The following is a 27,584-nucleotide window of genomic DNA, read 5'->3' on the forward strand; positions in this document are numbered from 1 at the left end:
TAGTTCCAGGAATCTGTTGTTTGGTGATATTCCAATTCATCTCCGGCTATAATCAACAGTTGAATAGCTTCATTTCGATCACTGCCCAGTATAGAGCGTAGCATGTCACAATTCAACAAAGCTGGTGGTCAAACCAAAGAACATCAAAATATGAAATGAAGTGGATGCTGAGATAGCCACCTACGTGTAAACACCTCGTGGGCTTTAACGGGTGAGAGCGGTCAGCTATACATCGCCCAAACACAGCCTAACTACTCAGTACGACCAGCACATTTCTCACATTTGACACACATTACAAGCTTAGAATACTTCTTGCCCTCTTCTCACTCTTCGTTCTTCTCTCTCATTTCTCTCATTTCTCTCCACTGGAACAAAACGATCACCAAGCCCCTGCATCACGTGACGGCCCATAAGCGACACCTCAGCAACGACGGCGGCCTCCTGAGGTCACTTCCGCTGCCATCGCAATCAACCCCCTCCTCCCTCTCTTCCTTACATCTCCTTCTTCCTTTCCTTTTCCTTCTCTACGCTTTCACTTCCCGTCACTTTTCTTCATCATCTTTCAATTCCTCTGCTCTCTTCGCGTGGCGTTTAGTCGGGTACTGGTCGTGCAGCGGCCAACGTAAATATGGCGCCTCTCCCTATCAAGTTCACAGAACTGGTCAATGTACGTGATTACCCCTCATCCAGACCGCATAGCGCTTGAAGCCATCAAACTAACCGAACCCTTCTTTCACAGTTGACCGCAGTCGGCATCGCGGTATGTACACGACGATCCCGGTGATGCAACGCGACGAGCTCCCGTTGCTCGACGGATGCCTCGGCCGCGCATTACAACGTCCCCGGAGGCCCTGAACAGCTTACTGACTTTGTTCGTCACAGCCGGAATCCATTGGCTTCACGTCATGCGTAAGTTGCCCACTGTTTACCCAAAACAATGCGGGTCCGATCTGGCTAACCTGATTGCTCCTCATAGACACTAGAATCCGATCACTACGTGTGTGTGCGCCAGAAGCTTGACTCAGACGACAAACCTCAAGTCATCATCATCAACCTAAAGAACAACAATGAAGTCCTTCGCCGTCCTATCAACGCCGACAGTGCGATCATGCACTGGAACAAGAACATCATCGCCCTGAAGGCCCAAGGCCGAACAATCCAGATCTTCGACCTTGGTGCAAAGCAAAAGCTCAAGTCGGCAGTCATGAACGAAGATATTGTCTACTGGAAATGGTTCAGCGAGACGTCCTTGGGTCTGGTCACCGACACCGCGGTTTACCACTGGGACGTCTATGACTCCACACAGCAGAACCCCGTGAAGATGTTCGACCGACTTCCTAACCTCAGCGTATGTGGTCTCAGTGGATACAACGGATCTCGAAATGCTAATTGTGAATGTTTCTAGGGTTGCCAAATTATCAACTACCGTGTCAATGCCGAGGAGAAGTGGATGGTCGTGGTTGGTATCAGCCAGCAGCAGGGCCGCGTCGTTGGATCAATGCAGCTCTACTCGAAGGAGCGTGGAATTTCTCAGTTTATCGAAGGTCACGCTGCCTCTTTCGCCAACATCAACGTCGAGGGCTCTCCCCTACCACACAGTCTCTTCACCTTTGCCGTTCGCACTCAGACTGGCGCTAAGCTGCAGATCGCCGAGATCGACCACCAAGAACCCAACCCACGGTTCCAGAAGAAGGCCGTTGAGGTCTACTTCCCCCAGGAGGCGGTTAATGATTTCCCCGTTGCCATGCAGGTTTCTAGCAAGTACGATGTGGTTTACCTCGTTACAAAGTACGGCTTCATTCACCTTTACGATCTCGAAACCGGCACTTGCATTTTCATGAACCGTATCTCTAGCGAGACAATCTTCACCACAGCGCAGGATTCTGAGGGTGCCGGTCTGGTCGGTGTTAACCGCAAGGGTCAGGTCCTGTCGGTCAGTGTCGACGAGACCAACATCATTCAGTATCTGATGGAGAACCCTGCTATGTCTGGCCTTGCTGTGAAACTTGCCTCGAAGGCCGGCCTTCCTGGCGCGGACCACCTGTACCAGCAGCAGTTTGACAACCTCATGACCCAGGGCAACTTCCCCGAGGCCGCCAAGGTTGCCGCCAACTCCCCTCGTGGGTTCCTCCGTACTCCCGAGACCATCAACCGTTTCAAGAATGCTCCTCAAACTGGTCAGATGTCGGTTATCCTGCAGTACTTTGGTATGCTCCTGGACAAGGGTTCGCTCAACAAGTACGAAAGTGTGGAGCTTGTCCGCCCCGTCCTGCAGCAGAACCGCAAGCACTTGCTTGAGAAGTGGATGCAGGAAAAGAAGCTGGAGGGCTCGGAAGAACTTGGTGATATCATTCGCCCTTACGACATGACTCTTGCTTTGAGCGTCTACCTCCAGGCCAATGTTCCTCACAAGGTCGTTGCTGGATTTGCCGAGACTGGACAGTTCGACAAGATCCTTGCTTACTCCAAGCAGGTCGGTTACCAGCCAGACTACACACAGCTTCTCCAGCACATCGTCCGTGTCAACCCCGAGAAGGGTGCCGAGTTTGCTACTCAGCTTGCTAATGAAGAGAGCGGTGCTTTGGTTGATCTTGACCGGGTCGTGGACGTGTTCCTCTCTCAGAACATGATCCAGCAAGCTACCTCGTTCCTTCTGGATGCCTTGAAGGACAACAAGCCCGAGCACGGCCACCTGCAAACTCGCCTTTTGGAGATGAACCTCGTCAACGCGCCCCAGGTTGCGGATGCCATCCTTGGCAACGAGATTTTCACACACTTCGATCGTCCTCGTATCGCCCAGCTTTGCGAGAACGCTGGCCTCATCCAGCGTGCCCTTGAGAACTCCGACGAACCCTCCGTGATCAAGCGCAACATTGTCCGCACTGACAAGCTTAGCCCCGAGTGGCTCATGAGCTACTTTGGCCGCCTTTCCGTGGAGCAGAGTCTCGACTGCATGGACACCATGCTGGAGTCGAACATTCGCCAGAACCTTCAGGCTGTCGTCCAGATTGCCACCAAGTTCTCAGACCTTCTTGGTTCCAACCGTCTGATTGATCTTCTGGAGAAGTACCGCACTGCCGAAGGTCTCTACTACTACCTGGGAAGCATTGTCAACCTGAGCGAGGACCCCGAGGTGCACTTCAAGTACATTGAAGCTGCTACTACCATGAACCAGGTCACCGAGGTTGAACGTATTTGCCGTGAGAGCAACTACTACAACCCCGAGAAGGTAAAGAACTTCCTGAAGGAGGCCCACCTGACTGAGCAGCTGCCTCTAATCATCGTCTGCGACCGTTACAACTTCATCCACGACTTGGTTCTCTACCTGTACCAGAACCAGCAGTTCAAGTCCATTGAGGTCTATGTGCAGCGTGTCAACCCTTCGCGTGCCCCTGCCGTTGTTGGTGGCCTGTTGGATGTTGACTGCGATGAGAGCATTATCAAGAACTTGCTTTCTACCGTCGACCCCTCCGTTATCCCCATCGATGAGCTCGTCTCCGAGGTCGAAACCCGCAACCGTCTCAAGCTGCTCCTGCCTTTCCTCGAGGCTACCCTTGCTACTGGCAACCAGCAGCAGGCTGTCTACAACGCTCTTGCGAAGATCTACATTGACAGCAACAACGACCCCGAGAAGTTCTTGAAGGAGAACGACATGTACGACACCCTGACTGTTGGAAAGTACTGCGAGAAGCGTGATCCCAACCTGGCCTACATTGCCTACCGCAAGGGTCAGAATGACCTGGAGCTCATCAGCATCACCAACGAGAACTCCATGTACCGCGCCCAGGCCCGCTACCTTGTTGAGCGTGCCGATCCTGAGATCTGGTCTTTCGTTCTCAGCGAGAACAACGAGGGCCGTCGCTCCCTTGTTGACCAGGTCATCGCAACTGCGGTTCCCGAGTCCACTGAGCCCGACAAAGTGTCCGTGGCAGTTAAGTCGTTCCTCGAGGCCGACCTTCCTGGTGAGCTGATTGAGCTGCTCGAGAAGATCATTCTGGAGCCCTCGCCTTTCAGTGACAACGCCAGCTTGCAGAACCTCCTGATGTTGACCGCTGCAAAGGCTGACAAGAGCCGCCTGATGGACTACATCCACCAGCTCAATGAGTTCTCCGCCGATGAGATTGCCGAGATGTGCATCAGCGTTGGCCTGTACGAGGAGGCCTTTGAGATCTACAAGAAGGTCAACAACCCCTTGGCTGCCGTCAACGTCCTTGTGGAGAATATTGTCAGTATCGACCGGGCTCAAGAGTTCGCTGAGCGCGTCGAGCTGCCTGAGGTGTGGAGCAAGGTTGCCAAGGCCCAGCTGGATGGTCTCCGTGTCACTGACTCGATCGAGTCTTACATCCGTGCCGAGGATCCTTCCAACTACAACGAGGTGATTGAGACCGCCACCCATGCCGGCAAGGATGAGGATCTTGTCAAGTTCCTCCGCATGGCCCGCAAGACCTTGCGTGAGCCCGCCATTGATACTGCTCTTGCCTTCTGCTTCGCTCGTCTTGACCAGCTTGCTGAGCTTGAGGACTTCCTTCGTTCCACCAACGTTGCCGACATTGAGACTTCTGGTGATAAGGCCTACGCCGAGGGATACCACCACGCGGCCAAGATCTTCTACACCAGCATCTCCAACTGGGCCAAGCTGGCGACTACTCTTGTTCACCTTGAGGACTACCAGGCCGCCGTTGAGTGTGCCCGCAAGGCCAACAGCGTCAAGGTTTGGAAGCAGGTCAACGAGGCCTGTGTTGACAAGAAGGAGTTCCGTCTTGCTCAGATTTGTGGTCTCAATCTCATTGTCCACGCCGAGGAGTTGCAGAGCCTTGTCCGCCAGTACGAGCGCAATGGATACTTTGACGAGCTCATCACTGTCTTGGAGGCCGGTCTTGGTCTCGAGCGTGCTCACATGGGTATGTTCACTGAGTTGGGCATTGCTCTGTCCAAGTACCACCCCGACCGTGTCATGGAGCACCTGAAGCTGTTCTGGTCTCGCATCAACATTCCCAAGATGATCCGTGCCACCGAGGAGGCTCACCTCTGGCCCGAGCTGGTGTTCCTGTACTGCCACTACGATGAGTGGGACAACGCTGCTCTTTCCATGATGGAGCGTTCCACCGATGCCTGGGAGCACCACTCTTTCAAGGACATCATCGTCAAGGTTGCCAACTTGGAGATCTACTACCGGTCGTTGAACTTCTACCTCCAGGAGCAGCCTCTTCTGCTCACCGATCTCCTCCAGGTCCTGACTCCCCGTATTGACGTCAACCGTGTTGTCCGCATCTTCCAGAGCTCCGACAACATCCCTCTGATCAAGCCTTTCCTGCTCAACGTTCAGTCCCAGAACAAGCGGGCTGTCAACGATGCCATTAACGAGATTTTGATTGAGGAGGAGGATAACAAGCTGCTGAAGGACTCTGTTGACCAGAACGACAACTTCGATGCTGTTGCCCTGGCCCAGCGCCTCGAGAAGCACGACCTCATCTTCTTCCGCCAGATTGCGGCCAACATCTACCGCAACAACAAGCGCTGGGAGAAGTCTATCGCTCTGTCCAAGCAGGACAAGCTGTACAAGGATGCCATTGAGACCTCTGCAATCTCTTCTAAGGCCGATGTTGTGGAGGATCTGCTACGCTACGTAAGTTTTTTTCCCTATTCTATTCTGAGCTACCACTAACGCTCCACAGTTCGTCGATATTGGCAGCCGCGAGTGCTATGTTGGCATGCTATACGCTTGCTACGACCTCATCCGCCCAGATGTCATTATGGAGATTTCATGGCGCAAGGGCCTGCACGACTTCACCATGCCCTACATGATCAACTTCCTCTGCGAGCAGACGCGCTCCATTGAGATGCTCAAGAAGGACAACGAGGAGCGCAAGAACCGCGAGAAGTCCACTCGCACTGAGGAGGATAACACACCCATCCTGCAGGGCTCACGGCTTATGCTGACTCAGGGTCCCGCCCCCGGCAGCCCCATGCCCTACCAGTCCAATGGTCTGACACCTCAGGCCACCGGCTACCGCGGATTCTAGAGTGCGAGCGATTCCCTTTTACTTTTGCATTTGTAACATACAGCGAAGATGATGGGCTGCAAAAGATACGACATGACATGGGGAGGATAGGGCGGTGTGTTTCATAGGAGGATATTCATGACCTCGTTAATTTTGTTTTCTGATTTCTTTTCTTTCGAATTGTATTTGATAGTCTTTGCTTTCTACACAGTATTTGGTGCTAGACCGGGCTATGGCTCAATATTCCGTAATAGCATTGCGATTTCCTTTCGTTTCATTTCATTTCCACCTCCCTTCCACTCCCTCCCCGCTCTCCCTCTCCCTTGTACTCCGTACTACCACCGTAATTCCAATTATTTCACAAACTTGAGGCTGCCAAGCTTCGCCTAGGCAGATCCATTAGACATTCAGGGCTCGGTGAAGAATGCGGTCGACCCGCCAAGCCCGCCAATGTAAATCCTCTGCACGGTCACCTGCAACCATCGACTCCCATTAAAGCGAGGCGAGCATTACAGATCGCCCAACCTCTTCATCTCTTATCAAGCCCATGAGGCCGGGGGGATGGTTTCTATTGGTGGGAGGTTATGACATGCTACATGCTCCTTCCAGGGTTTCCTGCCCCACTCACTCCTCTTGGTTCTGGCCAAGTGAGCATGTTTCATATTCCAGGTGATGATCGTTTGTTTATAGCCAAGTAGTATATTCGATAATTCGACTATTATTGTCTATAGCTCTATCTCCATCTCTCGCTCTAGTTCATACCTCGGTCCGGCTATATCAATTCCCCGGACGATACTTTACCCCCTGGAGAGAGCTAAGCTAGGAAAGCACGCGGGACGGGCTACTGGAGGAATCAATGGCTGTGTATTTTTCCGTCGGAGACATGGAAGATGCAATGCAAAGAAAAAAGGAATAACAAAAGACGCTGACGCGTTGATGGCACGGAATTCGCAAGCTGGGAGATAAGCAGGTTGGCGGTGATTGTTCAGCCAAGACGGGTGCGGTTGAGTCTCCGGGCACTGCAATTGCGTTGATGTTGCATTGTCAGATTGATCCATGCCAAATGCTAGACGCCTAGATTGCCTAGATGCAGGGAGGGATATGTGGAAAATGTAATCAGTGGAGCGCTCGGTGTATATAAGCGCTTGGCGGGAAACCGCGCTCTTGGCTTGTTAGGTTGCTCTCTGTGCACCTGTCATACTTGTGCGATCCAGCGGGAGATCACCGGAATGCCAAGGGGAGGAGTATAGTAAGAGCTAGAGTAAGGGGGGAAAACTTGTGGAAGTAACTTGGTAGTTAGTACAAATCTAATAGCGTCACGGATATGGAACCGGTCAAGTATCGGAGCCAAGAGTTGATCCCTTCCTCTAGAGATTTGGTACACATGACCCAGCACAGTTTTTCAGGACTCCCGTACTCAATTGAGTCAGAGGAATCAACTACGGTATGGCCACCCGAGAATATGCTCGGCGATATCTTCCCCGAGGCCAACTCTTGAGGATGTGGGAATTGCCATTCATCGCATGTCATTGGTCCGATCCACATTCCTGCACATGACGAGAGTTCTCCGAGTCTCCCCCGGATCTCCAGTTTCCCGTGAATATCCGTATCGAAGGGATCTAGGAGAGAAATAGAGAATCCAGAAAGACTCCCGAGGGCCCGAGGTTGACATGCGGAATGACTTACCTAAAGAACCCGATGGGCTGGGGAAGTTATCGTGGAGGTATGAGATCATCGGGGTGGTTAGGGAGAGACACATAAAGAGAATAGTCCCCAGACAATAAATTTAATTTTTAATAGCCTGTTCGGATATTCGATTCCATTTTTCGATTTGATTATTCTATTCCATTACTTCTATTCCTTGGGAACTGGTTTCCCGGTGTACCGGTGAGCCCGTAAGTACTTGTTACCTCATTCCTGGAGTCAAGTCGCTCCCCCCGGAAAGTATCTGTGACATGCAGATCGCGCCTGTGATTCCCCTCTTTAACTGCCCCTCCCTCTGCTCTTTTCTTTCCTTTTTTTTTATATTTTACTTTCAAACTCTCTGTTACTTCTATTCCACGCTATTACCATTTATCTCCATTCCTACTCCCTACATCTCTGACCTCTCCAGCAATTGCGCCGTGATCTGCCGAGATCGGCCTTGGATTAGATCCGGAGAGCTCCCTCCTCTATAGTGAGTCACCGCTTCCGCAGCTATCTGGGTTCCTCCACTCAACCTCGCCAGTACTCCGTACCAATCTACCTCTTTCCATCTCTCACAATGGCTTCCCACCGCCAGCCAGAGGATGCTATCGATGATTCGGAGTTCATCGAGGACCACCTGGAGCACCACCAGGACTCGGTCCACCGTCGTCTCCGTGCCAATTCCACCATCATGCACTTCCAAAAGATCCTAGTCGCCAACCGTGGTGAAATCCCAATTCGTATCTTCCGTACCGCACACGAACTGTCCCTCCAGACGGTAGCCGTCTTCTCCCACGAGGACCGTCTCTCAATGCACAGACAGAAGGCCGACGAGGCCTACATGATCGGTCAGCGCGGCCAGTACACCCCCGTCGGTGCCTATCTCGCCGGTGATGAGATCATTAAGATTGCCAAGGAGCACGGCGTGCACCTGATTCACCCGGGTTACGGTTTCCTTTCGGAGAACGCCGAGTTCGCCCGCAACGTCGAGAAGGCCGGTATCGTCTTCGTCGGTCCCAGTCCCGATACCATTGACGCCCTGGGTGATAAGGTCTCTGCCCGCCGCGCCGCTATCAAGTGCAACGTCCCTGTTGTCCCCGGTACCGAAGGCCCCGTTGAGCGCTACGAGGAGGTCAAGTCTTTCACCGACAACTACGGCTTCCCCATTATCATCAAGGCCGCCTTTGGTGGTGGTGGTCGTGGTATGCGTGTTGTGCGTGATCAGGGCGAGCTGCGTGACGCTTTCGAGCGTGCTACTTCCGAGGCCCGCACTGCCTTTGGTAACGGCACTGTCTTCGTGGAGCGCTTCTTGGACAAGCCTAAGCACATTGAGGTTCAGTTGCTCGGTGATAACCAGGGCAATGTTGTTCACCTGTTCGAGCGTGACTGCTCCGTTCAGCGTCGTCACCAGAAGGTCGTCGAGATTGCTCCTGCTAAGGATCTGCCTGTCGATGTCCGCGATAAGATCCTTGCGGATGCTGTCCGCTTGGCCAAGTCGGTTAACTACCGCAACGCTGGTACTGCCGAGTTCTTGGTTGACCAGCAGAACCGCTACTACTTCATTGAAATCAACCCTCGTATCCAGGTCGAGCACACTATTACTGAAGAGATTACCGGAATTGATCTCGTCGCTGCACAGATTCAGATCGCTGCTGGTGCTACATTGGAGCAGCTCGGTCTGACCCAGGACCGCATCTCCACTCGCGGTTTCGCTATCCAGTGCCGTATCACCACTGAAGACCCCTCCAAGGGCTTCTCTCCCGACACTGGTAAGATCGAGGTCTACCGGTCTGCCGGTGGTAACGGTGTTCGTCTCGACGGTGGTAACGGCTTTGCTGGTGCCATTATCAGTCCCCACTACGACTCCATGTTGGTCAAGTGCAGTTGCCGTGGTTCCACCTACGAGATTGTCCGCCGTAAGATGCTGCGTGCGCTGGTTGAGTTCCGTATCCGCGGTGTCAAGACCAATATTCCTTTCCTGGCCTCCCTGCTGAGCCACCCTACCTTCATTGATGGCACTTGCTGGACTACCTTCATTGATGACACCCCCGAGCTGTTCACCCTCGTCGGCAGCCAGAACCGTGCCCAGAAGCTGCTCGCTTACCTGGGTGATGTTGCTGTCAACGGCAGCAGCATCAAGGGTCAGATTGGTGAGCCCAAGTTCAAGGGCGAAATCATTAATCCTATCCTCAAGGATGCCGCTGGCAAGCCTCTGGATGTTTCCGCTCCCTGCACCAAGGGCTGGAAGCAGATCATTGACAGCCAGGGTCCCGATGCCTTTGCTCGTGCTGTGCGCGCTAACAAGGGCTGCTTGATTATGGACACCACCTGGCGTGATGCCCACCAGTCGTTGCTTGCCACTCGTGTGCGTACCATCGATTTCCTGAACATTGCCCACGAGACCAGCCACGCATTGAGCAACGCATACTCGCTCGAGTGCTGGGGTGGTGCTACCTTTGATGTGGCCATGCGCTTCCTGTACGAGGATCCTTGGGACCGTCTCCGCAAGATGCGCAAGGCTGTTCCCAACATTCCTTTCCAGATGCTGCTGCGTGGCGCCAACGGTGTTGCCTACTCTTCTCTCCCTGACAACGCCATCTACCACTTCTGTAAGCAGGCCAAGAAGTACGGTGTCGATATCTTCCGTGTCTTCGATGCTCTCAACGATCTCGACCAGCTCGAGGTTGGTGTCAAGGCTGTCCACGAGGCTGGTGGTGTCGTCGAGGCCACCATGTGCTACAGTGGTGACATGTTGAACCCGAAGAAGAAGTACAGCTTGGACTACTACATGGGTCTGGTCGAGAAGATTGTGGCCATGCGTCCTCACGTCCTTGGTATCAAGGATATGGCTGGTGTGTTGAAGCCCCAGGCTGCCCGTCTCTTGATCGGCTCCATTCGCGCCAAGTACCCCGATCTCCCCATCCACGTGCACACCCACGACTCTGCCGGAACTGGTGTCGCTTCCATGATTGCCTGTGCCGAGGCCGGTGCTGACGCCGTCGATGCCGCTACCGACAGCATGTCTGGTATGACCTCTCAGCCCAGCATTGGTGCGCTCCTTGCTTCGCTCCAAGGCACTGAGCACGACCCCAAGCTGGACCTGAACCACGTCCGCGCCCTGGACACCTACTGGGCTCAGCTCCGTCTGCTCTACTCTCCCTTCGAGGCTGGTCTGACCGGTCCCGACCCCGAGGTCTACCAGCACGAGATCCCCGGTGGGCAGCTGACCAACCTGATCTTCCAGGCCAGCCAGCTCGGTCTCGGCCAGCAGTGGGCCGAGACCAAGAAGGCTTACGAGGTGGCCAACGAGTTGCTGGGCGACATCGTCAAGGTCACTCCCTCCTCCAAGGTCTGTGGAGACTTTGCCTCCTGGATTGTCAGTAACAAGTTCACCGCCGAGGACATTCTCGAGCGTGCCGACCAGCTAGACTTCCCCGGCTCCGTGCTTGAATTCTTCGAGGGTCTGATGGGCCAGCCGTACGGCGGCTTCCCCGAGCCCCTGCGTACTAAGGCCCTTCGCGGCCGCCGCAAGCTCGACAAGCGCCCCGGTCTGTACCTGGAGCCCATGGATCTCGCCAAGATCAGAACCGAGATCCGCGAGAAGTTCGGCGCCGCCACCGAATGCGACGTCGCCTCCTACGCCATGTACCCCAAGGTCTTCGAGGACTACCGCAAGTTCGTTGCCAAGTTCGGTGACCTCTCTGTGCTGCCCACTCGCTACTTCCTGGCCCGCCCTGAAATTGGCGAGGAGTTCAACGTCGAGCTCGAGAAGGGTAAGGTGCTGATCCTGAAGTTGCTCGCCATTGGTCCTCTGTCCGAGCAGACCGGCCAGCGCGAGGTCTTCTACGAGGTCAACGGTGAAGTCCGCCAGGTCAGCGTCGACGACAACAAGGCTTCGATCGACAACATTGCCCGCCCCAAGGCCGACGCCTCGGACAGCAGCCAAGTTGGCGCTCCCATGAGCGGTGTCGTGGTTGAGATTCGCATCCACGACGGCCACGAGGTCAAGAAGGGTGATCCTATTGCGGTGCTGAGCGCCATGAAGATGGTGAGTTTTTCTTCAGTCTTGTATAAATGAATATCTTACTAACACATCTAATAGGAAATGGTAATCTCCGCCCCCCACAGCGGAAAGGTTTCCAGCCTCCAAGTTAAGGAGGGTGACTCTGTCGATGGCCAGGACCTGGTCTGCAGGATCAGCAAGGCGTAAAAGTCCTATGTACCAAGACCATGCACGACTTGTGATGCGTGATGCGATTTGAATGATTTCCAAGCGTTTTTGTTTTTGGGCTTTCGTTTTATGGAATTTTGGCAATTGCCATTTTGAATATTATTCTTTACATTTTACCAATAGATCTGCATGTTCCCCTCATAATCGGCAAGATAGGAACCCAGAAGTAGCCCCGTGTGGATCCAACTCCACGCAACCCTTACAGCACCTCCTCACAAGCACAACGCCCGCGCTCCCTAACAGTCCATTCACCAATTACGAACTCAAGATTGCCGAGCTCGGCTACATTCGCGGAACAGCGGAATTAAGCACCGATAAGCTGATCTGAAGGAGAGATAAAGAACCCGTTGTTCCTATCCTTGTTCGTGCTCCTGTTTCTGTTTCGTTTCTAGCTTGAGTATTGAGGGAATTCGAGGCTTGAGATATCTATACACCAACACAGCTATCTATACAACCAAGCAATTTAAAATGCAAACAACCCGAAAAACAGCAAAATCCCTCGGCCACAGAGGAACAATCCAAGGCCTAATTATCTCCAACAACCAAAATAAAGATCTATGCACCTACTACGGCGGAGTTCGCTACGGCCTTCCAGTGTCCGAACGTGAGAACAGACCCTACTCGGACCGATGCGGCACTGCAACAGTACTGACTGCTTTATTCAGGCTGGCGCCGTGCAAAGCCCTTACCTGATACATATACTTACGGCACAGACAAGAACCCGGGAGATTGCACAACTGGTGCGGGCGTATGTCCCCAACCCGGATTCCTGAACCTCTCACCTGAGAACCCGGATATTTGGGACGAGGATTGTTTCCAGTGTAATGTTTGGGTTCCGATTGGGGAGCCTCCTGAGGGAGGATGGCCTGTTTTCGTTTTTCTTCGTGAGTATCAACTACCCTACCCAGTACGCTACATCTTACTGGAGCTATGTTGATTAACGTTTGATGGACGATGGTAGATGGCGGCTGGCTCCAATTCGGAACTCCCAATTCGTTCAACGCTGCTGCGTTGATTGGCGAGACGGATTTCAAGTGTGTGGTTGTTATGCCTGCGTACCGGGTGAACCTCTTTGGGTTCTTGTATTCGGCTGAGCTGGAGGCTGATGCGGCATCTGTTGGGGAGTCTGTTGGCAACCATGGATTTTGGGATCAGAGGCTGGCACTGGAATGGACTCGTGAGAGCGCCAGTCTGTTTGGGGGTGATCCAGCCAATATCACTATCAGTGGCTATAGTGCTGGTGAGCATTCTCTCTCTACTTCTAGGGTTATACAACTAACATATACAAGGCGCCAACTCCGTATTCCACCAACTAGCCTACGATCTTCGCCAACCAGCCTCCAAAGCGTTAGTCCGACAAGTCTGCATCTGGTCTAACAGTCCGGCAGTACAACCAAAACAACCAACAGAAACCCAATCCCAATTCAACGAGCTCCTAACAGCCTTAAACATCCCCCTCTCCCTACCGGCCAGCGAGAAAATCTACCGTCTTCGCTCAGTCCCAGCAAAGACCCTAATATCTATAACAAAAACCCTATCCCTACACCAATTCCGGCCAACAACCGATGGATCCTTCATAAGCCCTACCCTCTTCGACTCCCTCGACAACGGAAGCTTCGCATCGACCCTCCTAAGCCGCAACATTCGCGTAATTATCGGAGAATGTGCAGACGAGCACTTTTTATACAATACCTGGTTCCCACCAAAATCAAACACACTCTCCGCACTGCGAACCCGTCTTATTGCCGATTACCCAGAGCACATCGTCGACGCTCTCATGGCGATGTACTACCCAGACGGGAAACTACCAGCCAACTGCAAGAATTGGGATGTCGATGCTTGGGGACGCTGTTACGCAGATATGCAGGTGCATTTTATGCAGCGCGGGTTCGCGTATACGCTGACTCATAACACGGCGGGTGTTGATGCGTCACGGTTGTTGTATCGGTATCGCATTGAGTGGAGGGCGAAGTGTATTGATGCTACTATTCCGGTTGAGTGGGGGGTTACGCATTCTTCGGATTATCCGATTTGGTTTTGGGGGAATGGGAAGGTTCTGGAGGAGGGGGAGAAGGAGGTTGTTGAGAGGGCTTTTAACGGTCCTTTGAGTTCTTTTGTTAAGTTGGGTGGTGGTGGTGAGTTTGGGTGGGGCACTTGTGGGCCGAGGAGTGTTAGGACGCTTAAGGGGGATGGAAGTGTGGTTATTTGGGAGGATGAGAATTGGGAGGAGGGTGTTAGGGTTTGGAAGAGATTGAGAGATGCTGATAAAGGGAAGACGAGGTTGTAGGAGGTAGAGAATAGGTAGTAGTCGGTTATGTATAGATTGAAGTGATTCGGCTGATTTGCCGTAAGCTTTCCCCGCATTTCCACTACGTCAACATCTCCACTGTATACGTACATCATGTCGGCAGGGATTATGACTTAGATGGGGGTTTAGAGAGTCAATCAGGATTGGATTTATTTCATATTACCACAGAGAAGTGATTGGATTGTTTATAATACTTGGATTTATCGCTCAGCTACTGAGTTAGGTGATATACATGTAACATGCGAGATGTTAACGTTAATGTTAAATACCTCTTAATACTACCACGCGACCTTTTATAAGCCATCTTCCCCTCTTTTCTTCGCTTCTCTCTTCTCTCTTCCTCTTTGTCCTCTTCCTATCTACAACTGAATCCCATCTCATCTAATCCAATCACAAAAGGTAATCCAAACCACCGGATGCAAATGACGTCGTTGACTTTATTACTGTGCATCTCACTTTTTCCGGGCTTTGGCTTTCTTACAACTTCCCTAGGACCTTTTCTTCTCTTCTTATCTAACTAATTTCTTGCAAAGGACATACATCATCCCTATCCCCAACCCCAACCCCAACCACGGATCCCTCCGCCTCGATATAGGGTGGCATTTCTCTCTCTCCACAAGATCGAAGTCATTTATTCTTGATGTCTGACGACAAAACTCGCCGCCACTGGCACGGGACGGCCGGTGACAGACATGAACAGTGAGCTTAGAATTCTATTTTTACTAGCTAAACTAAACTAACGAATCGGGGTTTAGGCTCAATGTTTGGATGAATGTGAGTACACGATAGAGAATGACTGGAGCCAAACGAGAGACTGAAGAACGGGACAGGGTGGAGCGAAGGCTCCCAGTTCACGCGCTCCTTGGGCTATGATGCCTGGTACGGAGTCCCCATCTGGTAGAAAAGTATGTCATCTTCCCTTTTATACCATCTTACCCTACCCACTTTCACTATCCTTCCCCTTCTACCCCTCCAACCATACAAGACCACAATATTCTCTACTTTACTATACTATCTACACCAACGTCTACATCAAACCAACCAAAATTCTAACAACAAAATGAAGGACTCAACAACCTCAAATAACTCCAATTCACCCACCTCCCCAACAATCCCAAGCCTCGGCGAACGACGTCGCTCCAGCGCCAGCTCTGGCGGTGGTCTCTTCGCCAACCTGCAATCCCAGAAACGGGACTCTACAAGCCCCGACATGGCTACTCGTCGTGCGAGCTGGAATGAGCAGGCTGCCAAGGGCGGTCCGTTCTCGAAGTGGTGGGATGGGTACATGCGTGGTAACAAGTAGGGTTGGAGCTTTGCAGGTCGATGTGATGTTTTTCTGGTTGCTCGAGAGTGGATATTGGAAATGAAATACCATAAAAAAAGTGGAGAGCTGGTGGTATGATGAAGTTCTATGTTCTCCTTTCTGTAACGCAGTGTTGTCATGGTTTACGTTCTAGGTATGAATTGATTGTTTCCTGTAACGTTAATCCATCATATCATGTACGCCTTTTCTCCCAAGAAATTTAACATCGTTTATCAAACCCCTTACGCTGCTTTTGGAGAGCTTGTAGTATCTGGTAAGAGTAAAAGCATACGGACTATAGCTAGAATTATAAAAGGGGTCATGAGTGTGTCAATAGCGCCACTGATAACTTTTAAACAGTACAAGAAACCTCGAAGCGAGTATACCGTTTTGCGCATTATTTTTGGCCGATTTTCGAGTGCCTCGGGCTAACCATAAATATTATGTAAACTAGGGGCATGAAAGAATCTATAGCCTATGACGCTAGGATCTTACTATAGGAAATACTATAAAAGGGTTCATTGTACTTACGATCTTCTTTTCTTCTTATCTTCTCCTTTCCTCTCTTTTCCGCTAATTAACAACTTCCTACCGCTAGGACCGTTAACGCTGTTTATTGCTCGGCGTCCTTACCTAGGAGTGTTGTTGAAAAAGTTGAATGGCTAGAAAAGCTTAGCTAGAGATCAAGTGGACCTAGCTCCATGCGCCACTACAGGGTTAAGAGGTTAAGTAAGTGGAAGGAGGCCCATTTATTATGTGCCCACCACAAAAAGTTAACCTAAATATCACTTAGGAGTGTAATCTTCGCAATACGTACTAACATTGCAAAGAAGACCCCCTTCCAAGGTCGGAACATTCCGTAGGCTTAGGAATGCTGACCTACCGTCCCAATCCAGCAGGTGGTCACGCTACCTTGTTTGCGTTTTCAGCTTTCACTATAATATTTACATAATTAAAAAAAAAATTACGAGATGCTCAGGGCTGAATTAGTAAGATAAATAAGTAAACATTCTGAGAGAAACCACTCTCAAAGAAACTGAAACAAGAGACAGGCTAGGCTTGGCTTGGTCCAAAGGGTCCTTTTCCTGTTTCCTTTTTCCTTCCAATTCTCATTCTTTCAAAAGGAGAATCCGGGGCAGGGGTGTTTACTATAATCCCTAGAAAGCTTATTTATATACACAATCGAGCCGCTTTCAGTTGAACACCCAAATCCACCGCATCTGTAATGGTATAAGTTAAGAATCTGTAGACAAAGACGTATTAATTTCTTCCACTCTCTCAATTCTTTCGAGATCAAGTCCAGTCCGAAACCCCTTAGAGTCATGGCCCTGATCTTTTTCTATCCATCACCATGATCATCACACGCCAATCATCCATACGCCTGCTTTTCTCGCTCTTAGCAGTGTGTGTTGGGCTGTCCAAAGGGCTTCATTTGCTTCAGCATGCATCTTCTATCCCACGAGCTCATTTTGTTATTTACTTTCCGACATTCTTCATCCTCGAAACGCTGTTGTGTGTAAGTGCTTGGGTCCTGCTGTTTAAATGTACCGGCTTGAAGTCTATCCTGGGCACTGCTGTGACAGTGGGCATCACGTAAGTTATGATCCCATTTGAAAATAGAAAGTTAAAATCCTAATGGCTGGCTGCAGATTCTTGAGTTATATCCTATGTGCATCTCAAATTGGCTTTTATTTAGTAACTGGTTCGTTCTACACTCTCCATGGTTCTATACATTCTCAGCAAACCCATGTCCTCATAATTCCTAGGCAACGAAATCCGCTGGGACGCAGCGAAAGCGGCAGGGAGCGACCCGGAAGGGGTTGGATTGCTCCTCTCTGGCTTGAAGTCATTTATGGGCGCTGCGAGTCTTCTTCTGACCCTCTCATGGCTACTCAAGAATGGAGTATATTTTGTGATGAATCACTGGTTCTCTGCGTTATTTAGCAGTCCATCGATCGAGACCGCAGACGCAGAGGGTCTTCTGCCCAGTTCCCCAAGGAAAGCTTCAGCTTCAAGCCCCATTCGACTCTGGACTATCATGGCTGCGGTCACAGTCGCAACTCTGCGTCTGACTCGGCCACAGGTACCTTACAACCACTTGTCTGGCGCAATTCCGTTTACCTTTTTCCAAGAGCTGCGTGCAAGCCCTAAGCAGGGGCATAAAACTGGAGAACATGCATTTCCACTCGCAGCCCTGGTTGGAGAAGGCCATTTCAAAGTCTGGGCTCCAGGCACGTCAGATTCCAAGTCAGAATCGAGAGCTCCGCCTGCATGGTCTTCTGGTCATTTGCCACCAGGATTTGAGCGGTGGGATGAGCGAATGCCTATCAGGCAGACGGGAGAAAATGACACTCTCGGAAATCAGACCACTCCCAGCTTTTATAGCCCCATGGATGATCCTTTGCGAATCACGAATCTCGACCAGGAAATACTCGAGCCTTTGGCTCGGGCTCTCAAAGACCACAAAGTTCCGATCACCCATGTTATTCTTGTGTTGATGGAGAGTGCTCGCAAAGACATCTTTCCTCTCAAAGCTGGCTCACACTTGCACGAAGAGATTTTGTCGTCTTACAACACCCGCAACCCTAAAGTACTCCAGGGAGCCAATGAGAAGCTGTCAAGCCTCACACCAGTCGCAGAGAAATTGACAGGTGAATCTGGCGGGTTTATGAAGTCCCAAACCATCTCTCGATCTCAAGCTACTGAATGGGAAAATGCAGCAGCACCCGGAATGGGCGGAATCAACATTGATGGTATTCTAACTGGCAGTACTCTGTCATTCAAGAGTGCAGTAATGAATTACTGTGGCACGGGGCCACTGCCAGTGGACTTCATGGTTGAGGTTAAAGCAAAGAACTATCAGCCGTGCATCATGCAGCTTTTTGACTTGTTCAATCAACTCAAGGAGAATTCGACAACAAATAACCCAAGATTTCAGAGGCCGCACGGCGGGCTCGAGTCCATACATGATCGCAACTGGACTTCTGTGTTCTTGCAGTCGATGTGAGTAGATTGCTTCATATTCACGAGGTTGAATAGATCGTTAACCGTGATAACCCTTCTCCTCTTCAGAACAGGACTGTATGATGACCAAGATAAGCTCAATGAAAAGATGGGCTTCCAGAAATCAATATGTCGTGAGCAAATTGAGGAAGATGACGCCAAACACTTCCATCCGGGAATGGAGGAGATCAATTACTTCGGGTACATATCTGCCCTCAACTGTTCTTATGGTTTTTGTATGCTAACGCCAACCAGATACCCGGAGTATGAGGTATACCCATACCTAAGAGATGTGGTCAACAATACAATCAAAAACAACGAACGCCTTTTCCTGTCACATTTTACAAGCACAACTCATCACCCATGGGGCACACCCAAGGATTATCCAGTCGAGCAATATTTTGCTGCAGGCGGTCTCATGGCGAAACATGAAGACATGAATCAATATTTGAACGCTGTCCGATACGTGGACACCTGGCTCGGGGATATGATGAAGGTCCTTGATGAGTTTGAAATTGCAAACGAGACACTAGTCGTCTTTGTGGGAGACCAGTAAGTTGCACTAATATACCTCTACTAATGAATATCGGAGTCATGATCTAACACCAAGCAGTGGCCAGGCATTCAACGAAGATGCCCCAGTATCAGGAACCTACGAGAATGGACATATAAGCAACTTCCGCATCCCACTCCTGTTCCGACACCCTCTATTACCCAAGCTTCAGATAACAGCAAATGCAACTTCCATGTCAGTCGTGCCGACCATCCTCGATCTACTCGTGAACACAGGCTCCCTGAACGAGATGGACTCAACCGCAGCCCTCGACCTAATGAACGAATACGAGGGTCAGTCGCTTATACGCCCGTACCAAGCCACCCACAATGGCCGACAGGCCTGGAATTTCGGCATCGTCAACCCCGGCGGCACAATGCTCAGCGTTGGATCCGCGGCTGTCCCATATCGACTTATATTACCACTCAATGAAGACTTCGAATATGTCTTCTCAAATTTGGATACCGACCCGAATGAACTGACTCCATTGCGAGGGTGGTCGCTGGACGAGCTGATCACCAGTGTACAACGAGTGCATGGAGACAAAGCCGGAACATGGCTAGCAGATGCAGAAAAAGTAAGTTGCACTCAAGAAAGCTTACTCAATATCTAAACGATGATCTAACCCTAACTAGGTGGGCAAGTATTGGGTGGAAGAGCAAAAACGACGTTGGAACTACCAATAATATTACTATTGTAATGAAGACCAATCACCAGTCCCGACATGGATGAGCATAATCACGATATTTATAGAAATAAACACGATAATATAACCACATGTATAAATATAATCACAATACAGGAATCGTCACAACAAGATACTTGACTTATTGTCTCTTTCGCTTCTTGGACTTATTCCTCCTTCCCGCTGCATCTGATAGAGCCTGTGTCGTGACTGCCAGATCACGCTTGATCTGGCCGATTTGGTTGGCCCTTTCAACCCATTCAGTGGTTAGATCACTATATGGGGAATCCCAGTTGCTTGATCCTTTCATCACCTTAGGGCACAGTTGATGAAATTCATTGCTTTCCTTCTCAAGATAGAAAATCTCGAGGTCGGTCGTCGCGTTGAAGTGACGGAGGAATTCCCGGTTTCCCTCTTGTGATGTGAAAAGGCCGTCATGCCCAGTAAAAACAATTGTGACGCCTTTCACCGTCAGCAGCGATAGCGCGGCTTTTATTGATTGGATATACAATGTTCTCTGGGTTGGGATCGCGTTTGATGATGTTATCATGGTAAGATATCGTGAGCTTCCCTGTATGGGACCGTGATGACTGATCCATTTTGCCTCCAATTCAGCCAGGGAACGTTCCAGTCGTTGAGTTGTTTGACTGTGATTTCCCGACGACGCCCGGGCAACGAAGAGTGTCAATGGCCCTAGCAGTGGGCTGCTGTCCGCTAGGATACCTGGTGTCATAAGGAAGGTTTTCAGGTTCTTGTCCACCCCAAGAAGAGTCGGGTCGATTGGGATTCTTGAATTTTCTTCTAATACAGGAAAGTCACCTCGCTCTTCGTCGTGGGTTTTGAGATGCCTAGCAAGATGACTCTTCTGTGTGTAAGACCGTTCACAATTAGGAAATTCACAGTGGAATCGTATCCGCTCTGGATTGTGGATTTTGAGATGCTTAGTGAGATCACTCTTCTGTGTGTAAGACCGTTCACAATCAGGAAATTCACAGTGGAATCGTATCGCCTCTGGATTGTGGGTTTTGAGATGCTTAGCGAGAGAACTCTTCTGTATGTAAGACCGTTCACAATTAGGAAATTCACAGTGGAATCGTATCGCCTCTGGATTGTGGATTGTCTGTACATGCTGGGACAGAGTAAATTTGGAGACGAAAGACCGTCCACAATCAGGAAATTCACAGTGGAATCGTATCGGCTCTGGACTGTGGGTTTTGAGATGTACAGTGAGAGCAGACTTCTGTACGAAAGACCGTCCACAATCAGGAAATTCACAGTGGAATCGTATCGGCTCTGGATTGTGAGTTGTCTGGACATGCTGAGACAGAGTAAATTTGGAGTAGTAAGACCGTCCACAGTCTGGAAATTCACAGTAGAATCGGATCCGCTCTTGGCCGTGGGTTTTGATATGCTTGAGAAGAGTACACCTCTGTACATAAGACCGTCCACAATTAGGAAATTCACAGTGGAATCGTATCGGCTCTGGATTGTGGATTGTCTGGACATGCTGAGACAGAGCAGATTTGGAGCCATAAGACTGTCCACAGTCTGGAAATTCACAGTAGAATCGGATCCGCTCTTGGCCGTGGGTTTTGAGATGCCTGAGAAGAGTATACCTCAGTGCATAAGACCGTCCACAATTAGGAAATTCACAGTGGAATCGTATCGGCTCAGCATCGTGGTCTGTATCCTGTTCCTCGGCACTGGGGAATTCACGCTCGTTTGATATAATCGGTGACTGATCGTAGTCTAGGTCCTCGTCGGGCATAGACTGTTCGTAGCTGGTGATTTCACGCTCGTCTGGATGCGCCATGATGAATTGATCGGGATAACTAGTTGGGTTGTTAGTATATCATGATCAACGGCAATTCACGATTCAATATTACCAATCCCTAGGGGCTAACCCTGTCACAATACGTGGTGTGGACGACACATCCGCGAATGTGATAGATTATATATGAGTCGTGATGGGATGGGTCGTGATGGGATGGGTCGTGATGGGATGGGTCGTGATGGGAATGAGTCTTGATGGGATGGGTCGTGATGGGATGGGTCGTGATGGGAATGAGTCTTGATGGGATGGGTCGTGATGGGAATGAGTCTTGATGGGATGGGTCGTGATGGGATGGGTCGTGATGGGAATGAGTCGTGATGAGAATGAGTCTTGATGGGATGGGTCTTGATGGGATGGGAGAGAGGGGGAGCTGGGAGGTCAACCATCACGAGTCGTGCTCTGCCGGGATTGTGAGTCTCTAGATCCCACCACTATATCAGTTGTGGACTTTATTATTCTTCATAATCAGATAGTATCATTCGAGCTAGATAAAATGTAACAGATCTGTGTCGTTAATCACGCCCGCAACAAAACTGCCAACTGCCTCATTATATCAGGTGTGACTTGTAGTAGGCTACCCATCTTATCCCGAAGTACCTAATGCTGATTCTGCACCTTTCATTGTGATATAGTCAAAGCCACATTAGCATCAGCTCCTCGGCTGATTCTGAACTGGGATTTCCAGTGCACCGGTCATTCAAATTCAATGTTTGCCCCAGTCCATCCCCACCATCATCATCAACCAGGTATCAGACTACATGATCCTTCAAGCCTTTGATATCCTGGAGGTTACGTTGGCAGCTCTTCAATCGCCACGATGCACTCAGAATATGTCTTTCATCCAATCAGGACTTTGTTTTCGTACAATTCGTTGTAGTGTATATCTTTATTATCAGGTAGTTGGGATGTAATCTCCCAAACGAAGTACGTTCAGAGAGCCTAGACTCTGTGAGAAAGTGGCGAATCCCACGAACGCCTAGATATTCGAGATCTTGTAGGTTGGGGCGGCGCGTCTTCAGCCGCCGCACTGCCTTTGGGCAAGCAGGACCGTCTCCGTTGTGAAGTCATGTCTTCATCTATTTCAATGTATCTTCCAAGAGCTCGGACTCTGTGAAGAAGTGGCGGATCTCATCAAGCTTCAGGTATTCGAGATTATCGGTATCATGATGTGGGTTTGCGGCCACCGCAGTGGATTTGGTAGCTGTCGAAGTACATTTGGAAGATGTGCGAATTCTCATTAAGGGAGCCGGATAAGTTGGTCTGTGGACCTATTGTTGGTCAGCAAAATGATACAGATGGGGTTTACTGGTAGGTTTTAGAAGATAGAATTCTACCAAGAGGCATAAAATTTCCTCGACGTAAGCTCAGAGGGGAGGATAATAAAAGCTTTTGTATTAGTGAGAGTTAGGTTGGCATTGGGTGTGTTATACAAGACTAAGATTTAAATTTCTAGTAAGTTATTGGTAATATTATTTTATTCCAAAAGTAAACCATCCATCTTTGATAATCAATCTTCATTCGATCAACCTAAAATTTTCTAGCAAGGTGTACTACAAAGATGAAAGTTCGTTTGAAATAAGCGTAGATCAGGAAGAATCGTGATATATGCGAAAATACCGCTATCAAAATAGAACTGCGACCGATGTTGCATTGAATTGCGAACATACGAAGTATCCTAAATATATGTGAGATGTTGTATTAGGGCTCGTTGATTGAGTTTCCCGAAGTCCAGTAGAGCTCTTATATAATCATTACATAAGTAAAATAGAGTTCCAGGATTGGAAGGTCGCATATAATTGGAAGGTTTCCCGGGTCCAATTGTGTATGCGGGATTCCAGGGGTACGGCAGTCTGTTACTACCATCTTATCATAATAGCCTTCTAACCGTGGTAAAAGCTCTGGTGCAGTTCGATCACAATACCACCCTGGTCCAACATGCTCTGAAGAGCAGGGGTCATAAACTGAAGAATGGCCCCCTTCACATTGTCGGTCAATTTCGACTCAATGGTCATCTTGAAAGTAGTCGGGTCCATGGTGTTCTGCAAGTACTGAAAGAGAGCTGTGAAAGTGTCAGCATCCTTGAAAACAGCAGCAAATCCGAGATTAGACATAGTCCAACGGGACCCAGGGTGGGGTTTACTAAACAAGAACTCTCTGGTGTGAGCAGGGAATTCAGATGTCACAAACCGCCAAGCAGGAGAAGTACCTTTACCTCGGTGGTCCTCTTCTTGCTGGTGTTGCCGTCGTTGCTGTCTCCGGACTCGCCCCCATGGTTCTCCCAGCCACTGCTGAAGGATTTTCGTTGTTCTGGCCTCAACGGCAACGGCAAAGAACGACCAACCCTTCTCATTGTGGCACATCATCGGAAACTCGGGAAGAGATCCAAGGATCCCGCCGAAGCATTCAAGACAGTCGTCTCTGATGATGCCAGTAAAAAGGTCGGGTTCCTCGCCTGGTTCACCCCCGACATACTCAGGTTCGGACTGGCCGAGAGCATCCGTGGCGTCGTCGAGATCAGCATAGCACCTCAGGGAGTTGGTCTCCACGAGTATGTGCTGCTTCCTTTCGTCAGTCATGTAACCGTCCTGGATAAATTTACCGTTAGCCTGGTTTGTCTTCATCAGCGAATACAATCCACACATACCTGCATGGGTGAGTCTAGGAGTATCCATGACCACTTGGTCCAGGATCTGCCAGAGTAGCTCGTTTGGAAGTCTGCCGAGATCCCCGAGGTGGCCGAGGCTTTTCTCGGAAGACATACTGTCAATGTCTCTGTCGTGAAGTGCAATTGGTTATTAGGTAGTCAGAAGAGTAGATGGGTTTTTTGTGAGGATAATGATGGAGATCTTTGAAAGCTGGTCTGCGTGGTCCTTACATAGTTGAGGTGAGACCTGTCAAGAGGGCTGTTTTTTTTGCAGGAATAAAGATAACAAGAAGGCATGGAGTTCTTTGTCTTCGAACAATGGCGAACAAAGGCCTTGTGTTGACACGAAAGTACAGTCGACAAAGGACCTTCAAGGTGGTCAAGGACGATTGAAACATCAATACCAAACAAGACATTTCTGACGGATAGACATGGGAATTCTCCGAAATGAGATTGAACTAAGCATAGGACTGCAATCAGTGCCAGCCGGAAAAGATCGAAGCTGTAGAAGAGCATTGCCAGTAGTAGCGTTTGCGAATCTGACGAGAGAATTGTTCTTTTCCTTACTAGTGCAAAGATAAATATTGTGTCAAACTACCATCTACTTGTTGCGTTGCGCAAATATCCAGAGTTGGAAGTCTTCCAAGATCAGAATAATGGATTAGGAAGTCTCGACTGATAGCGAGAAACCCGGTAATGATATTTCAACTGTTTTTTCATTGATGTGTAGGGACTGGAAGCTCCGACAAAAGCATTCCTCGAGTGCGCCCAGAAAATGCGAGTCGTCTAGCCGGTGAAGAACTGCAGCCGGTTTTGAAAGACGCAAAGAAACCCCCGGCGCGAAAGTCATGCTCCACGCCACAAAGTGATCCCCGTGTCGGCTCGCAGAAGGACCACGTCCATGCCATGTATCCTTCCAACAGTTGGTCTTGCATGCATCAACCAATCGCGCCGCACTCCGATCCTCCATTCATTCCATGGTCACCCAATTTAGTTGGCCTTCTTGGTGCCCTTGGAGACGTCGACGACCTTGAGGGCTATAAAGTAACTGTCAGCATAGGTTCCATGCTGACCCAAACCCAATCCTTCAAAAATGTGGAGCCGAATTCCTCCACAGCTCAGGCGGCGGGATGATGCGATCGTAACGTACCAGGGGGCAGGCTCTGCTTGAGCTTGTCGGCCTTGTCGGAGTCCTTCAGGACAAGGGTGTAGAGGTTCTTCTGGCAGCGAACCTTGAACTTGGTCTGCTGGGACTTGCGGTTCTTCTTGATGCGCGCAGCTAAACATGGAACAGTCAGCATCGATCTTCACCAGCTTCCCCGGCTCTCTCCAGAACTCCATGACGTACAGGAGGCATCCTTGCGGCGGCAGATCTCAATGAACTGCTTGATATCGGAAACTTCGGCAGGCATGATGACGGTTGGTGTATGGTTGCAAGGTACAAAAGAGGAAGCTCACTGTCGACCTAGACTCCAAGGTGAATTGTGCGGATCACTTTAGGGTTTGGTGCGGAGAAGCCCTAGCTTAGTCATGTATGGGTGCCTCAGGTGCCGCGGCGGCGAGCGGAGTGGCTGAGAGGGGAGGTGTGGCTGGAATCATCGAAGAGTGGAGAGGCATATGATGGATTGTCCCGGCTTCTGGGACCTCGGGGATTTGAAATCGGGCGAAGGAATAGTCAGACATGGCTCTTCCAAAGTGGACTGGTTGAAATCGTCGATCTGTATACTCCGGCCATCTCCGTGGAGTCCGACTACCCAACCGTGAGTAGTACAGTGGCCGCGAGCCTTGGATGGGCGTGTTCGCTTCAATGTCTGAGCCCTCCATGTCTACGCAGTGAGCTGGAGTCAACGGCTTGCTTGTGACTTGCAGGCGGACTCGGTAGCGTTTCCAAAAGGAGACCCTGTAACATGTCAATTTCTGCCATTGCGCTGCATTGGAGTCCAACTATACCCTTGTATAATGGCACTTCCCACCGCGACAATGAAGGTGACAGAGGTCAGGAAAATCACAGCTTCCATTTCGTCGATCACGACCTTCTCGAGGACATGGTTCGATGATAGACTGAGGATGTAGATATATAGAACGTAGGGATAGAATGGGAGAAGCGTAGGTAACTGAAGCAAGTTCCAAGTCCATTTTGGTTACTTCTATGTGCATGGAGTTGATGGTGGAAGGTGCAGTATAGTAGTTCGCGATTGGCAGCAACGGGTGGCGTGGGTGGCGGTGCAACCACATCTACATCTGCTACTGGATACTTTTCTTCTGCATCGTGTCCTTTCAAGAGCTTAAATATCCTTGCTTTCATTTTCCAATACTTAGGAGTTTGACATCCACTTGATAAACTCTTTGCGAGCGCCAAAAGTTCATTACATCACTCTTCAAGATGCCGACCCCCTTGGATCGAGCATTGAACTCCAAGGTACGACCAACATGTATACATGTATCCTTCAAATTACTTGACCGCTGATATTTTATAGAATCTATTACTTGGTAAATAACCTAAAGCAAGCCACTCGGTCGAATCTAATTGATCAAACAGGCTTTGCAGGAATGGTAACTGCAGTGGCAGCCATTTCCATTTGGGGCGGTGATGTTCTCCCCGCACAAGCTGATCCCACCGGAGGTATACACAAATTGACATGGATAGCAAACAGTAGCTAACAGTGACTAGATCCGGAGAACTGGACACTTGATGAAATAACAAGATGGCTGCGTGCGGTATGTTGATCTGATACACTGGTTTTGAATTTCGCTGACCCTGCCCATCAGAGAGGACTCCTACCGAATGAGCAGGCCACGCGCGAGGAGCTGCTGGAAAGGGTCAAGGCAAATCTGCGCATACCGCGCAAGTCGGCGGCTTAACCCTGATTTTCATACTATGTAGACGGATGACCCGATGATAAATCGAAATCAAATAGAATATTCAAGGACTATGTCTGAAACTAAGCAAAAATAGAAAAAAAAAATAAAAAAAAGGAAAAAACAAAAAGCAAATGACCACCATAGTTAACTGGCCTATTCCCGGCGACTGCCACGAGGAGGACGGGGCAAGTTTGACCTGCGAATACCGGGAGGCAACCCTTCCGCATAGGCCCTATATTGGGACCGCAACATCCCTTCGGTTGTCCAGACAGTGTGGAATTGGCCGCGTACACTGTACGCAAAGTATGCAATTTGCCGGATTTGTTGACCGGTGAGGATAGCCGTGCGCCGTTCCGCACGGCTTAGGACACGTAGTCCAGATGGTAGGTATTCCTCAGCAAGTAGAGCCGTGCGTGTGCTGGAATCAGCTGGGGTGGGAGCAGCTGGGGTGGGAGCAGCTGGGGTGGGAGCAG

The 27,584-nt window shown here is 50.0% G+C and overlaps 11 protein-coding genes across 11 annotated transcripts; 6 read left to right on the forward strand and 5 right to left on the reverse strand.

The window, feature by feature from the left end:
• Positions 1 to 628: 628 nt before the first annotated feature.
• Positions 629 to 6,023, forward strand: PENARI_c026G08423 (uncharacterized protein; the record flags this gene model as incomplete). The annotated part of the gene is made up of 6 exons (XM_022635981.1): positions 629 to 667; positions 740 to 760; positions 883 to 909; positions 977 to 1,348; positions 1,406 to 5,626; positions 5,676 to 6,023. 6 exons carry the CDS (start codon positions 629 to 631, stop codon positions 6,021 to 6,023), a joined length of 5,028 nt encoding a protein of 1,675 aa, XP_022484182.1.
• Positions 6,024 to 8,265: 2,242 nt separating this feature from the next.
• On the forward strand, positions 8,266 to 11,898 carry PENARI_c026G02857 (pyruvate carboxylase; the record flags this gene model as incomplete). The annotated part of the gene is made up of 2 exons (XM_022635913.1): positions 8,266 to 11,736; positions 11,791 to 11,898. The coding sequence occupies 2 exons, from the start codon at positions 8,266 to 8,268 to the stop codon at positions 11,896 to 11,898; spliced, it is 3,579 nt and encodes a 1,192-aa protein (XP_022484125.1).
• Positions 11,899 to 12,387: 489 nt separating this feature from the next.
• PENARI_c026G07808 (putative carboxylesterase) lies at positions 12,388 to 14,206 on the forward strand (the record flags this gene model as incomplete). The annotated part of the gene is made up of 4 exons (XM_022635970.1): positions 12,388 to 12,523; positions 12,585 to 12,803; positions 12,881 to 13,159; positions 13,209 to 14,206. 4 exons carry the CDS (start codon positions 12,388 to 12,390, stop codon positions 14,204 to 14,206), a joined length of 1,632 nt encoding a protein of 543 aa, XP_022484178.1.
• Positions 14,207 to 14,867: 661 nt separating this feature from the next.
• Positions 14,868 to 15,530, forward strand: PENARI_c026G00632 (uncharacterized protein; the record flags this gene model as incomplete). The annotated part of the gene is made up of 4 exons (XM_022635884.1): positions 14,868 to 14,926; positions 14,983 to 15,001; positions 15,058 to 15,132; positions 15,294 to 15,530. The coding sequence occupies 4 exons, from the start codon at positions 14,868 to 14,870 to the stop codon at positions 15,528 to 15,530; spliced, it is 390 nt and encodes a 129-aa protein (XP_022484232.1).
• A 1,351-nt stretch (positions 15,531 to 16,881) lies between these two features.
• On the forward strand, positions 16,882 to 19,772 carry PENARI_c026G09232 (uncharacterized protein; the record flags this gene model as incomplete). The annotated part of the gene is made up of 7 exons (XM_022635992.1): positions 16,882 to 17,123; positions 17,180 to 17,232; positions 17,297 to 18,533; positions 18,603 to 18,734; positions 18,789 to 19,085; positions 19,147 to 19,663; positions 19,722 to 19,772. 7 exons carry the CDS (start codon positions 16,882 to 16,884, stop codon positions 19,770 to 19,772), a joined length of 2,529 nt encoding a protein of 842 aa, XP_022484245.1.
• A 141-nt stretch (positions 19,773 to 19,913) lies between these two features.
• On the reverse strand, positions 19,914 to 21,584 carry PENARI_c026G06958 (uncharacterized protein; the record flags this gene model as incomplete). The annotated part of the gene is made up of 3 exons (XM_022635967.1): positions 19,914 to 20,875; positions 20,932 to 21,372; positions 21,425 to 21,584. 3 exons carry the CDS (start codon positions 21,582 to 21,584, stop codon positions 19,914 to 19,916), a joined length of 1,563 nt encoding a protein of 520 aa, XP_022484252.1.
• Positions 21,585 to 23,485: 1,901 nt separating this feature from the next.
• PENARI_c026G02981 (uncharacterized protein) lies at positions 23,486 to 24,364 on the reverse strand (the record flags this gene model as incomplete). The annotated part of the gene is made up of 1 exon (XM_022635916.1): positions 23,486 to 24,364. One exon carries the CDS (start codon positions 24,362 to 24,364, stop codon positions 23,486 to 23,488), a length of 879 nt encoding a protein of 292 aa, XP_022484197.1.
• Positions 24,365 to 25,239: 875 nt separating this feature from the next.
• On the reverse strand, positions 25,240 to 25,661 carry PENARI_c026G06941 (60S ribosomal protein eL38; the record flags this gene model as incomplete). Its single annotated transcript, XM_022635966.1, has 3 exons — positions 25,240 to 25,286; positions 25,400 to 25,528; positions 25,598 to 25,661. 3 exons carry the CDS (start codon positions 25,659 to 25,661, stop codon positions 25,240 to 25,242), a joined length of 240 nt encoding a protein of 79 aa, XP_022484180.1.
• Positions 25,662 to 25,773: 112 nt separating this feature from the next.
• On the reverse strand, positions 25,774 to 26,267 carry PENARI_c026G02895 (uncharacterized protein; the record flags this gene model as incomplete). Its single annotated transcript, XM_022635915.1, has 2 exons — positions 25,774 to 26,149; positions 26,200 to 26,267. The coding sequence occupies 2 exons, from the start codon at positions 26,265 to 26,267 to the stop codon at positions 25,774 to 25,776; spliced, it is 444 nt and encodes a 147-aa protein (XP_022484230.1).
• A 365-nt stretch (positions 26,268 to 26,632) lies between these two features.
• PENARI_c026G02254 (Ish1 domain-containing protein) lies at positions 26,633 to 27,111 on the forward strand (the record flags this gene model as incomplete). The annotated part of the gene is made up of 5 exons (XM_022635902.1): positions 26,633 to 26,668; positions 26,727 to 26,739; positions 26,789 to 26,872; positions 26,921 to 26,967; positions 27,019 to 27,111. 5 exons carry the CDS (start codon positions 26,633 to 26,635, stop codon positions 27,109 to 27,111), a joined length of 273 nt encoding a protein of 90 aa, XP_022484222.1.
• Positions 27,112 to 27,264: 153 nt separating this feature from the next.
• PENARI_c026G05580 (uncharacterized protein) lies at positions 27,265 to 27,567 on the reverse strand (the record flags this gene model as incomplete). Its single annotated transcript, XM_022635945.1, has 1 exon — positions 27,265 to 27,567. A coding segment is annotated over one exon (303 nt), but the record flags the coding sequence as incomplete, so codon positions are not given.
• Between the last annotated feature and the right edge of the window lie 17 nt (positions 27,568 to 27,584).

The sequence above is a fragment of the Penicillium arizonense genome, assembly GCF_001773325.1.
Source record: "Penicillium arizonense strain CBS 141311 chromosome Unknown PENARI_contig026, whole genome shotgun sequence".
In the NCBI taxonomy this organism is placed as follows: domain Eukaryota; kingdom Fungi; phylum Ascomycota; class Eurotiomycetes; order Eurotiales; family Aspergillaceae; genus Penicillium; species Penicillium arizonense.